The sequence below is a fragment of the Mirounga leonina genome, unplaced genomic scaffold, assembly GCF_011800145.1.
Source record: "Mirounga leonina isolate KUSES-001 unplaced genomic scaffold, KU_Mleo_1.0 Mir_176, whole genome shotgun sequence".
Lineage (NCBI taxonomy): Eukaryota > Metazoa > Chordata > Mammalia > Carnivora > Phocidae > Mirounga > Mirounga leonina.
In genome coordinates, this window is record NW_023270454.1 from 2,668,479 (window position 1) to 2,681,818 (window position 13,340).

The window sequence follows — 13,340 nt, forward strand, 5'->3', positions numbered from 1 at the left end:
CAAGCAGACTCCCTGCTGAGTGCAGAGCCCACAAGGGGCTCAGCTTCACAACCCTGAGATCATGACCCAAGCTGAAATCAAGAGTTGGACACTTAACTGACTGAGCCACCCAGGCATCCCACTTATGCCTGTTTTATATTGGGGTGTTAGCATTTCTCAGAGAGGGTGTTTGCCTCTGCCTGAGAGCCATATCCTACTCCAGTGCCACAGTCACCTATCCAGTCAGAGTGTCAGTTCTAAAACACACGTGGACCCCAGCTTGTAAGGAGAGGGCTTTATGGAACCCTGGAATGAAAAGATTGATGTTTGTCAGAATAGACGTAGATCTGGTCAAGCAAGATGACTAATTCTAGGCACAAAAACTGCAGCTGAAGCATTAACAACTTAAACTAGAGTTTCACTGTTTTTTTGCCCCCCTTGTTTATTAAATTGTTTCTATTTAAGCTTTTCTTTTTTCTTGTCATCCTGTTACTTATAGGAAACCTTTGCTTTTTGTGGTAAGTCCACTGATAGTCATTAATAGGAATAAGCCTTTTTCCCCCCTTTCTTTATGTAGGATTGAATTCCTCCTTCTCTTTCAAATTAAATACTGGAATATTAGAGTTTAACTATTTGGAAGGAGGAATGAACATTTTCTCCTTGGAAGTACATAACTAATTTTCTTAATTTCTTTAGTTTCATGGAAAGGATCAGTAAACTATTTCAGGTTGAATATTTTTCTCTCAAATAAATGTACAGTTTCTTGTAAGCAAAATACTTCCCTCCATTACTTTGTTTGGTAATTAGTCATGTGAGCCACTCTGAGAGCACTTCTGATGAGGCAGGTTGCAATTAGTAGGAAACACCATGGGTGAAGAAAAAAAGTCTTCTACATCCTTACTTGAAAAGTTTTGGAAACTTGCTGATCCACAAAGTTGTTCTTTCAATCTGGACCTTGAAAGAGCAGATCTGAGATGAATAACGAGAATTGTATGGATGTGCTATTTGGAGATTTGTTTGTTTGTTTATAGTCTTTGGTCTGCCTTTTGTTCTCAGTCCCAAGTATATAGTTTCTCTTCATTCCTAATTGGAATATGAGTGTTTTAATCAAATAGGATTTTTTATTGATGCTTTTGAAAATGATAGACATCTTCAGGAATGCGTAAGAACAAAACTAAGTTGGAGCTAGCTTTTTAGAGCTTCTTATGTCTCTTACTGATTGACAGAAACTAAGTTTATTTGTCATTTTCCCATCAGAGTCTCAGTTCTACAGGTTCATTGGCAAACTGGAGCATTAGCTAGAAAAGACCTTTTATTGTTCCTTTAACTTTACTTGGAGAACTTTCAACCAACAATATCCCATATGGCCTTATATCATATATTCATTTGTCTTACCTTGTTCCAAGAGGGATTTGAGTAAGTTACAGTATATGTATAACACACTGAAGTAAAATAAATATGCTTGGAATTTGGAGCACAAAGGAAAACAAACAAACAAAAAGCCAATAGACAGCCACAAATTTTACTCCCAAGCTTCCTAGTACCGAAATAAAGAGGAGTGCCAAGAACCGAACGAGATTCACAAAGACCATAAAATAAAAAACAAATCAGTTATAAATTGGACTACCTCAAAATTAACATTTGTGCTGCAAATGGAACCATCATCAAGAAAGAGAAAAGATAACCCAACCCATAGGATGGGTGGAAATATTTACAAATCATACATTGCATAAGGAACTGGTATCTAGAAAATAGAAAGAACTCTTATAATTGAATAATAAAAAGACAACCCAATTAAAAAGTGGGTAAAAAAGTTGAATAGACATTTTTCCAAAGACATACAAGTGGCCAATAAGCATGGGAAAATTTGCTCAACATCATTAGACATTAAGGAAATACAGACCCAAACCACAATGAGATACCACCCACTAGGATGGCTGTGATCACACAGATAGTAGCAAGTATTGGTGAGAATGTGGAGAAATTGGGACCCTCATACCCTGCTGGTGGAAATGTGAAATGGTGCAGTACTTTGGAAACCAATCTGGCAGTTCCATAGATGATTAAATGTGCAGTTGACCTATGACCAGCTGTTCCACTTGTAGCTATACACCCCAGAAAAATGAGAACGTATCCACACAAAGACTTGTACACAGATATCCACAGCAGCATTTTTCATTAGAGCCAAGAAGTGGAAATGGCTCAGACGTCCATCACCTGATGAGGTGGCTCTTCACACGGTAGCATACTATTCAGTCATAAAAAGGAATGAAGTACTGGTACATGCTTCAACGTGACTAAACCTTAAAAACATGCTAAGTGAGGGGTGCCTGGGTGGCTCAGTGGTTAGGCGTCTGCCTTTGGCTCAGGTTGTGATCCCAGAGTCCTGGGATCGAGCCCCGCATCAGGCTCCCTGCTCAGCTGGAAGCCTGCTTCTCCCTCTCCCACTCCCCCTGCTTGTGTTCCCTCTTTTGCGGTCTCTCTCTCTGTCAAATAAATAAATAAAATCTTAAAAACAAAAAACATGCCAAGTGAAAGAAGTCAGTCACTAAAATCAGAAACTCAGCGATTCTATTTATATGAAATGTCCAGACCAGGCATTGGTTGGCTTTAGGATTAAGGGAAAGGGATGAGGGAGGTAAATAGCTTTCTTTTGGGGGTGATGAAAATGTTCTAACCATAGATTGTGGTGATGGTTGTACAACTCTATATTAAATCATTGAATTGAACACTTTAAACAAGTGAATTTTATGGTATGTGAATTATATTTCAGTAAAGAAATATAATAAAAATATATACAAACATAAATTAAATATAAATAAATAAACCAGTTTCTCAGTTTTTTTATGACTGTTTCTTATATATAATGCCCCTTAATGCAGGCTGGTATCTTAATACCCGGTGCAAAAAGCAATTCTAGAAGGACCCAAAACAGTGTAATACTTGCACACATTTTACCACATAGTGTTTAAACTCTAATTAGACCAACAACCTGTATACAATTTCAGGCTATGCTTTGTTCTTCAACTTTGTAACAGCAGCAGTGATGTACTGTTTGAAGGCACTATCGTTTTCTTGTGAACGTTTATTTGTTCTATTTGAGGCAATTAGAGAGGGTGTGACATTGCCTTACCACAGGCCTACAGATGGTTGACAAATTTAAGCACTTGATAAGTTGATTCCAAGGTTCCATTTTTCACACTGTGATAGGACATTAACTGTCAGTTCTTCCAGTTTCTCCTCTCTTATTGATACACAGAACCTCAAGAACAGTAAACTGTCCTGTTCATTATTTTTCCCTGACTTCTTGTAAAAAATCAGTACTGGAGGAACTGAGAGGGTTCTTCTAATAAGATCTTTCTTGCTACACTTGTAACCTTTTCATGTATTAGGGTTTTTACTACTTTAAAAAGATGATGCAAGGAAGTTTACCTGTTGGCACTAATTTTTAAATTACTTCCTTTTCCATCACTGAAGGAGAAGGCCCTCTTAGTAATTGGCCTGCTCTCTGCACAGTGAATGGAAGCTGTATGGGTTGGAAATTGCAGCTTCTACTAGATCTCTAATCCCAGATGGTTACAGGAATTTGTATCTGGTATTGAGTAGTTTTATGTCTTTGCCAGTTTAGTACTCCACCCCTGGACAAGAAATAACCACTCACTTAAAACCCATGTTTCTCTCCTTCCAAATGCTAGTCTGTTATTCAAAGGTCATTCTTTTTTTTATTAAGTAATTAAAAAGGACAGTTGGACTCCACATAAATTGCTTAAGAGCAGTAAGAATTAGTTTTAAGTAACTATTTTGTGTAGGACCCAGCAACAGCTCATTTAATACCATCTGAGCTGTTAGAAACTAAAGAACAGTTGTGATGTTAAATTATTTGACTCAAGTTATTTTGATACGTGAATGTCAAAGAGTAAATTAGCAGCTGTATTTAAAAACTAGGAAAGCACTATAACTCTTGGTTTCTTATAGTCAGCTTGACTGACCCATTGTCTTAGCTACAGATGCTATTAGCTAAAACGGTTCCCATGCCACCCGAAATGTTAAAAGTATTAGAAACTCTCCCCACCTCACATCTCCCCCCAGTTTAGTGTTTCTCAGTAATCCTGGCTTCTCTAACTAGTTGACTTTTATTATGGATGGGAATAGGCTGAGGTGGGAGCCTGGGTTGTCTGTGCTGGCAGCAATGCTGTTGGTTTACTCACTCTTGTTCTGTCTTCATTTTTGCATGCCACTGCTCCTGCCTCTTACAGCCACAGTAGAAGCGGTAGAGGCCCGGGAAGGTATGGCCATATTCCTATGATAGATGTGATCATGTGTCTGTCTACTAGTTTTAAAGTGTCAACATTTGAAATCTTCTATTATTGCATCACCAGAACTATAGCAGTGAGAAAAGGAATAAATATTTTTAGGCATGCTCACAAAGTGTTTCCTTTGGGTCCTGTATCTGTGTTAATTTAAATGACCCTCTCCACAGCAAAAGTCCTCTCTGGGCTCTGTCAGTTTTAATGCAATGGTTGAAGCTTAAGCAACTGGTCATGAGGGATCAGATGGTTTAATTTTGGAGCCCTTCCATATAGAAGTGACTTATGTGTGATTACTAGAGACCCAAACAGGTCAGCCTCTTTATCTAATGATTCTAAAGGATATCAAGAGCAGAGGCAAAAGTAGACTAGGATTTAGTTTGATTCATTTCTGAGGTTGCCCTAAGGCGGTCAAGCTAAATTATCTCTGTTTCTATGAAAACAAATTTCAAGTAACAGATCATCTATGAATCTGACGATGAAAATCATTGGAATTGATAAACTTGTGTTATTAATTTAATTGTTTTGTTAAGTAAGGTGGTTCAAAATGGGAATGCCTTTCCTTGGTGATACAAAAGTTCCATTAGAAGGAAGATATCCAGAAGCTATTTTTTAGATGCCTTTTAACTTACATTCAGCTCCTGGTTGTGCAAGAGAAAAAGCTGTCCTTCTAAACAAAAAAGATTAGCTCTTTTATTACTTTTTTTATGGTCAATATGGTGTTTGTGCTAAAGTTAACTACTCTGTTTAACTTGCTCTATTATTCTAGTATTGCCTTTTGTCTTACATTAAGCATGTTTCAGGCCCATAAGAAACCCTTTCTCAAATGTACTGAAGTTCAGAACGAACTTGTTAGTCATTTGTCTGGTATACTTATGTCATGATTAATTGTATTGAGCTTCTGTGAAAATCACTTTCATAGTTTCAACTGCCCTATGGGCCTTAAGGAAGCAGTAGCTTCAGATGAGGCTGATTCAAGTCAAATATTGCCCATTAACCTTCACCAGACATGTGCTCCAACCTTCTATGGTTTTCTCTAGGAGGTTGCTGTATGCTAAAAAACTTTAAGCTTGTTGCTTTGTTGTCTAATCGAGCTCCTCCCTTTCCTGTTTTCCTGTAGCCATCAGAGGGTTTTCGCTTCAGCACAGGATCCGGAGTTTTGAAGAAGCCCGAGGTCTGGACCGAATTAACGAACGGATGCCACCCCGAAAAGACAGCCAGTACCCCGATGGGCCAGTGAAATTGGTGGCCCCTGCACAACCCAATGCTGTGCACAGGAGCAACAGGGGGAGAAGAGCCAGTAATGACGCAGAGCCCTGCTGTGGCACAGGTGGATCCAAAACTTAAGAACAAATTTTATTTATTATTGGAAAACAAAAACAACTTTAACAACTTAAACCTGGAGGTGCATTCATAATTCAGTCTGCATTTATGCTGTAAGAAAGGTGACCATTTTATAAATTGTTTTTAATTTATGTTTAATATATATAAAAAGTGCATCTGTTTTGTTTTTCCCTTTTTTTTCCCTAATTTTTAGGAACTTATCTGATTGTCTGATACATATGTGAAGTCTTGTGCTACAAAGGGGACCTTCCCCTAATAAAAGGGCCTTGGAAACCTCCACCCTCGGTTTCTGACTTGAACTAGCCAGCCGAGTTTTCTCCTGTTCTTTTGGAAGGTGATATTTTTCATTTCAGACTAATAATAGTTTTTCAAACATAAGAGGGTGGTTTTCTTTTCCCTTTCTACAGGGTGCCATTGAAGAAGATTGCTCAGATTTCAGTGGCTAAAACTTCTCTTCTTATGGAAAACTTGATTAGAGTAGAACTTCTAAGTGAATAACCCAAACCCAGTGATTTGAGGGCCAAGAGAATGTTTTCCATATAACCTACTTTCTTCTGAACTCTCAGTTCTTTTTAATATGTTCTAGTAAGACAAAATAAAAAGCAGTGAGGGATTTTCTTAGAATTACTCAAAATTTCTTCTTCCAACCATGGGCATGATTGGTTTAAACTTCCCTTAGAACTTCGGAGATTTCTTAACTCTTCCTGGATCCTTTTGCTTTCATTTTTGAAGCCCAGATGATTTACCCAACTGCAAAGGAAGCTGCATTTCTAAATATTTTATAAATGCCCTCTGTAGAACTTTTGATAGTAAGAGGTATTTATGTCCTGTGAGATTGCATCAGCTGTTGTGTCTGTTCTCCCCATTGTCCTTCTGTTTCTCTGTGTCAGTGTTTTAAAAAACAACTGGGGTGATGGAAACTGACTAGGGTAGAATGATCCCCTTATGAATTGGAAGTCTTGCTAAAGGGCATTGGATGATGAGAATTTCCTTTTTCTGTATCAATTACTGGGGTGTTTCTCCATCTTTAAACACTCATTAGGTTGAACTGTATGTCAGTCTCCGTCAGCATATTTTGGAATACAAAAACAAGTGTTCAGATACAGTGTTTGAATAGTCTTCTCTTAGTTTTTCAAGTAACAACCAGTGAGGGAAGGAAATTTCAGTGATCCTTGGGCTCCCGTTTTGGGTTTAGTCTGGTGACAGGTGCCATGTCATAATACTCACTGGTAATACTCATTGGTCAACTTTGCAGCATGTCTGGGCAATACTACACCAAAGTGCTTAATTACAGAATTCTTAATATCATTTGGGATGGAGGAGTCCAGCATTGAAGCAAGTATCTCTGACAGTAGTGGTTTATGTTGTAAGCTTTAAGGACACCAGAAACCTTTTTCAAAAAAACGAAAAAAAAAAACAAAAGACCCCACATAATTTCACTAGAAGAATGAGGATTTAGCCCATCTATTTCTGTTTTCCTATACCTTTTGCTAACAGTTCCCAATTTATGACAGAGATCAAAGCATTTGGGGGCTTGGAATCTGATGGCATGGATTGCTCTATCAATAAAAAATGATAGGAAGGATATGGGGGAAGGAGATAAAAGACCTCTTACTGGGTTATGAATAAAACATATGAAAGGAGGGAAACAAAGTCTTGAGTAGTTATCTTTACCGATCATCATTTTTTTACACTCAAAGAAAAGAAGGAATTCTTCATCTGGATAGCCTCACACTCCTCCCTCCCCCAGTCCCACTCTAGAAAGGACCACTGTTTTGGAAATCTCACCTAATATGAAGGTCAGTCCACATGACAGATTTGATGGATGGGAATCTCCATCTCTTTCTCCCTTTCCCCTAGCTGAGGCTGTTGTACATACATAATCCGCAGGTAGAAACCACTCTTAAGGGCTTCAGTCATCAGGCATGTAGTGAAATAGTTATTGAAAATCCTTACAAGCAAAAAATACTGTTCTAGTAAAAAGGATTATTATTTAGGAATGTTTTCATTATCTTCTCAAAAACAAGTTGTATAGGAAAGCAAGTTTCCGGGGTGCCTGGGTGGCTCAGTCGTTAAGCATCTGCCTTCGGCTCAGGTCATGGTCTCAGGGTCCTGGGATCGAGCCCCGCGTCAGGCCCCTGGCTCAGCGGGGAGCCTGCTTCTCTCTCTCCCTCTGCATCTGCCCCTGCTCATGCTCTGTCTCTCTCTGTCTCAAATGAATAAATAAAAAATCTTAAAAAAAAAAAAAGTAAAATAAAAAAAAAAGAAAAGCAAGTTTCCTTGACAGAGGCATGGCAAAAGACCTATAAATACAGAGAACAAACTGAGGGTTGCCAAAATGGAGGGAGGAGGGGCAAAGTGGGTGAAGGCGAGAGGGAGATCCAGGCCTCCAGTTATGAATGAATAAGTCATGGGAATAAAAGGCATAGCGTAAGAAATACAGTCAGTGATACCATAATAGGGATGTAAGGGGACAGACTGGTAGCTACACTTGTGATAAACATAGCATGATACATAAACTTGTCAAATCACTAAGTTGTACATCTGAAGTGTAACATGTATGTCAACTATACTCCAAAAAAAAAAAAAAAAAGAATGTATTTTACAGGTACCCTGTGAGCTGTGGAGGGATCAGCCAGAGAGGTAAGAAGTCATGATTCAAGAAAATCGGAGTGAGTTTACGATAAAGCAACAAGGAAGTTAGGTTTGGAAATTCAAATTCTGTTGAATTCTAAAGGTAGAGGTATTTCTTATGTTCTACAGAAAGTTGGGGTGTGTGCTTCAGCAATTTAAAAAGTTGGGTATAAACGTGTCTCCGTGTGATACAGCTAGCTTCTGAAAGTGAGACCGTCAATGTATACTTTGATCTGTATTTGCACCTATGACTCAAGACGGTTTAGAAGGCATGAGCCTTGGGGATATAGATAGATAGATAGATAGATGGATATACATATTGTGATAACAGTACTTGTTCTTCACTTTAGACTTCATTGGACAGTTTTTAACATATATTCAAATGTTTTAATCTAAACAGCTCCCAGGATGGCTGGTTTCCTGTTCCGGGTTTGCCTAAGGCCATCATTTCAAACATTTTAACTGCTGTCAGAGCTCTGCAGTATCCCCATTTTCAAAGCCTCTTCTGTTTTGTTAAATCTTCCCCCCACGTGTCTTAAAGATACTAAAAACGCTTTTCTCTTGTTCTCCTTCACTTTAAGGTCTATAGGGACCTTATTTTCTTCAACTCCTCTCATCTGGGGGGAGAAAAACACTTCTTACATCAGTTCCCTAGACATGTTGGAGGACCCTTTTGTATACTTTACTGAAATACCATTTAAAAAATGACACTACCCAAGGACCAGTTTTTCTAATTTTGTTTTACATCTACATCATATGAAATTTCAAATTGATCAGATGACTGTTTTTTTTAAATAAAAATTTGAAAACTCATCTAACACAAGCTTAAAACATACATCCTTTTTAAATCTCTGTGTTCTGAATATTTAGAGCAAAAACAACCCAAGAAGCCAAGGGGGTGTGTGTGTGTGTGTGTGTGTGTTTAATGGAATGCTGAAACAAAAGCAGCCTCAGTTTTCTTTAAAACCTCAAGGCAAATACTTGGTTATGGGACAGACATTGCTGATTCACTGGCCTTTTGTGACTGGATACTGACTGGCAAAGTGAAACTTACGTATCACACTCTAATGGGCTTGATCTGGCTCCTTGCCTAGGGATAGGAGAATCAGACTCTCCAGGAATATCAGTATTTCTCATATGCTTCTATCTATATTTACATTGCCTTTTCTGTTCCTACACAAACAGTTGTGGTTCAGTGAAGCAAGTTCCTGTCAATAGCAGAGATTTGATTTCTTATCCTAATAACTTAGGTGTGACTTTCTGACACTGTTCAAAATAGGAAAAGAAAAATCCTTTTATTTGTTTTGCCAACAGAATATTATTATTTATGTCATTAAGGAGCAAGCCTGAAAATTCTAAAATTAGATAACTTTGGGGTCTTTCAGCCTTGTCTTTATCCCATAGATCCTCTTCTAAGTAATTATAAAACACAAAGTTTGAGGCAGCTGCTCTTCATAAGAAAAATACTGTAAACCATGCTTATGTGACATGCAGCTGGGCTTATATGGTCAAGAGTGTCCAGCCTCTCAGGAGTAAAGCTAAAATCACTTCCCTCCACCCTCCTTTGTTTTGTATAAATATTGTAGCTGATCCCCAGAATTTTTGACTGTACTCTATCTATAAATATAAAACTCAAGCTCTTGAGAATTAACTGTTTAAGTTAAACAGTTTAGGTTCAGGAAGAGCTTGCCCCAGATTGACTATAGTTTTTCTTTGTATTAATTATCAGATTTTTTCTCTAGTTTTTATATTGAAAATTATTTCTGAACCCATAAAGACTTGTTAAGACATCATTCTAGAATCCCCAATATTTATTATAGTTGTTATAGTAACAGTGGAACCCAAGTTTTTTTCAGAGCATTATTCAGCTTTTCATATCTAGGCAGAAACAATTTCAGAGGGAAGGTAAACCCAAAACCCCAGTTATGAGAATGAGGCTTCAATTTCCTAAATCATTTGTGGTTATAATGATGGATACCATCTTGCCTGGCACCTGGTCCACATCTTTCCCGAAGTCTACTATAAGAGGGAGTAAAGAGCAGCCTGTGAGGCCCCAACAAGAGCCAGAGGAGGGTCTGAATGACGTGAAGGGTAGTTCCAAAACACTGTATTGCCACAGTCCCTCTACAGCACTGCTGTGATCAAACACTCATAGGAAAGCCAGAAGAAAGAGCAGATGTGTATAGAGGAAGAAAATTGTGTAGTCGGAAAAAAAGGGTTGTTACTATTGAGTTGTCCAGAGAACTGTGTTAACAATAGAGCTTTGTGCCTTTGCCAGAGTGTGAAAGAGGGAACCTGTGTTACTCTGAGACTCATGGCCTGCCCGCCTGTGTCTAACCAGCCAAAGTGAATGGGGCCAGGCTTAGCTGCTTTCATCTATGCAGTCACAAAGGTAAAGATGATACTGGCGAGGATATTCCCTCCCGGGAGGCCTTGGCCTCAAGCCCCAGCAACCTTGGCAAGACTTGCTAAATAACACCTTTGTCTGAGACAGGGTTATGCATCTTCTCCTCTTCAACACCCTCATGACAAGTCAAGGTGGCTTAAGATCAAGAAGCAAGGACATGGATGTGGACCATCCCTCTGAGCAGCTCTAAAGTAGGGCCATGCACACTGCCTTCCTGTAAGTTCTTGCCCAGATCCCCTTCACTTCCTTGACATAGCTATCTCCAAATAACATTTTGTGGGGGTTTTTTTTGCATGTTAAACTGAAAGTGCATGTAATAAGAAGGAGGCCTACCATATATTTTGATTTGTAGCAATAAAGATAGGTTTTTTGGTTTGTCAGAGAACCTTTTTGAAGATGCCATCATCAACGCCTTACTTTCCCTTTCTCAATGCACTGTGACCAATAGTATTTTTCCCAATGGAAATGTTAGCAGGCATTTTCCCAGAAAGGATCCTGGTTTTTCTTCCTAAAAGGTGGTCAGACATAGATTAGCTCATGATGTCATTTTTTAAAAGGCTTTTCTGAATGATGGATTATTTGCTTGTGCTGAGAGATTACTTACTTTTTCTTGCTTTTGGTTAGGTTAAAGAAAATGGTGGAAATGTTATTTATTGGCAGAAATTAACCAGTCTTTTTTGTGATCAAGAAATTAATTGGTTAAAACTTTCTTTTTGTAAATCGGAAGTCATCTTAAAAAAATACTGTTAAAATTAAATGATAACTTTACTGGCTTCCTGTGTCTTTATTTCCTTTATTTCCTGGTAGAGACACTTATATTTGGCTCTTACCCATTTAATAATTCCAGAAATCAGGGGAAAGCTTGATGTTTGATGTCTGGTCTGGTCTCTGATAAAGGAATCTCATCACAAAAAAAAGACCTCTTTCCCTTACCTCTTCAGTCTTTTCTTTAGTTTTAAATAGGTTTTGGGGGCTGCAGTGTTGCCTCTCCCACTCAGAATCTACTGCCTTGGCCCACCCTCCTTCCCTGCACTCTGCCCACCACTAACTCATGCTCAAGTCCCAGCTCCCCCTGTGGCTTCTCTGGCAGAGGCCACTGCTTGTAGAAAAGGAAGAAAGACATCCCAGAAAACATACTGTCTTTACAAAAGATAAAAATAATTTTTATTGTAGTAATTTAATAACTCTGCATATGATCCTAATAATAGACAGGCATGAGTTCCATCTTGGGAAAAGTCAAAGGAGGCAGAGAGGCATTGAATGTGGAGCTGGACTAACTAGAAAAGGAAGTGTAAAACCAGCCTTTTGATTCCTCCCCAAAGTAGAAATATCATGAGGCGCTGTGGATTCACAAGGGAAAATAAGTGGAGGATGGGGGGGAGGGGAAGCACCCAGGGCCCTTGGAGAGGATAAATGTATCCATGAGGGCATTTTATCATTTCTGGCAGGAGAGGCAGAAAGTCTGAATCCAGGCCCTGCCAGGCCTGAGTAAGGCAATTGTACTGTAAGTGCAGCCCCCGTCAAGGGCCACAGTGCAGTTTACAGGCCGGAAACAAGCCCAGATTCCTAATTTCAAATAAGCTGGGTATGCATTTTGGGATCTTTGTTATCCAAATAGCATCCTGACTTAGCAATGTCCTTATACCTCAGCTAAACCTTCAGTAAGATGAGGCAATGTTTGCCCTTATTTCCAGAGTTGTGAAAAAAGTTATTTAAAATCCTGGAAATTAAGAACTAAAACACAAACTCCTATTTACCTCCCACCAAATGTAGATTCAATCCCTACCTTCTTGCCTGCTATATGTAATTACGTGGTCTTCCTGGGTTTTCTATCATGACTTGCAGGTTTTAGAAACTAATTAATTTTGGTCCAGTAGATTAATAACGTAGTGGTAAATTAGACAATCTTTTTGATGTTGATGCAGTTCAAGAGAAGGTTCGTCATAGAATTCAAGAAGTGGGAAGACCAGGTTATTCTTTGTTTGGAGGCCAGTAGACCCCGTGAAGTCGTGCTCTGATCAACAAACCAACCCTCTTATCTTCCTTATCTCCGTTTACCTACGCCAGGAAAGAAGGTTGATGCAGACCTAGTTTTCCAGCCCCTGCTCTGTGTGCCCTTCTTTGTGGCTGAGTTCCCTTGGCTGGGTTTTCCCTCTGAGGTCATCACTTATTTATCCTTCCCTCATAAAATCTGCTTTCTAAAGAACTGACAGCCACTTGCTCTTTCTTTCTTTCCTGAGAACTGAAAGAGGTTCATCCACCTCAGTTCTTCTCAAAGACACCCCATGTGCACATGATGCTTGTTTGCTCATCCATAAAAGGAGGGAGAGAGAACAGTCGCTGATGTGATGTCAGTGTAAAGGCTTCCTTGAAGATAGCCTAGACAATTGGGCAGAAGGCTGAGTTCTGTCGCAGCCTCCAGGGTTGGAATGTGACTGACTCTGAGAACCCTGCCTACATGATGCTACAGAGAGATGTGCGCAAGGCAGGCCTGAAAGCCGCGTTCTCCACTCCCGTCAGGGTCTGCTCACACACCTGGGCCGCCAGGTGCGGACCATATCTCACCTGCGAGGGATATTTTCTCCATTCTGGTCTGCTCGCTCAGTTCCTCTGGCAGAAAGAGAACAGTCTTCCGAGAGCACAAATTAAAAACCTGCTCAAAGCCTAAC

At 39.2% G+C, this 13,340-nt stretch overlaps 1 protein-coding gene across 2 annotated transcripts in view; it reads left to right on the forward strand.

The window, feature by feature from the left end:
- PPP3CC (protein phosphatase 3 catalytic subunit gamma) overlaps positions 1–6,170 on the forward strand; it is a 99,145-nt gene extending 92,975 nt beyond the window's left edge. For both annotated transcript variants that reach the window (XM_035022531.1, XM_035022532.1), the window contains 2 exons: positions 4,236–4,265; positions 5,407–6,170. In XM_035022531.1, coding sequence (XP_034878422.1) covers positions 4,236–4,265; positions 5,407–5,633 — 257 coding nt within the window. In that variant the 3' untranslated portion in view covers positions 5,634–6,170. The remainder of the gene's footprint in view (positions 1–4,235; positions 4,266–5,406) is intronic.
- The last annotated feature ends 7,170 nt before the right edge of the window (positions 6,171–13,340 follow it).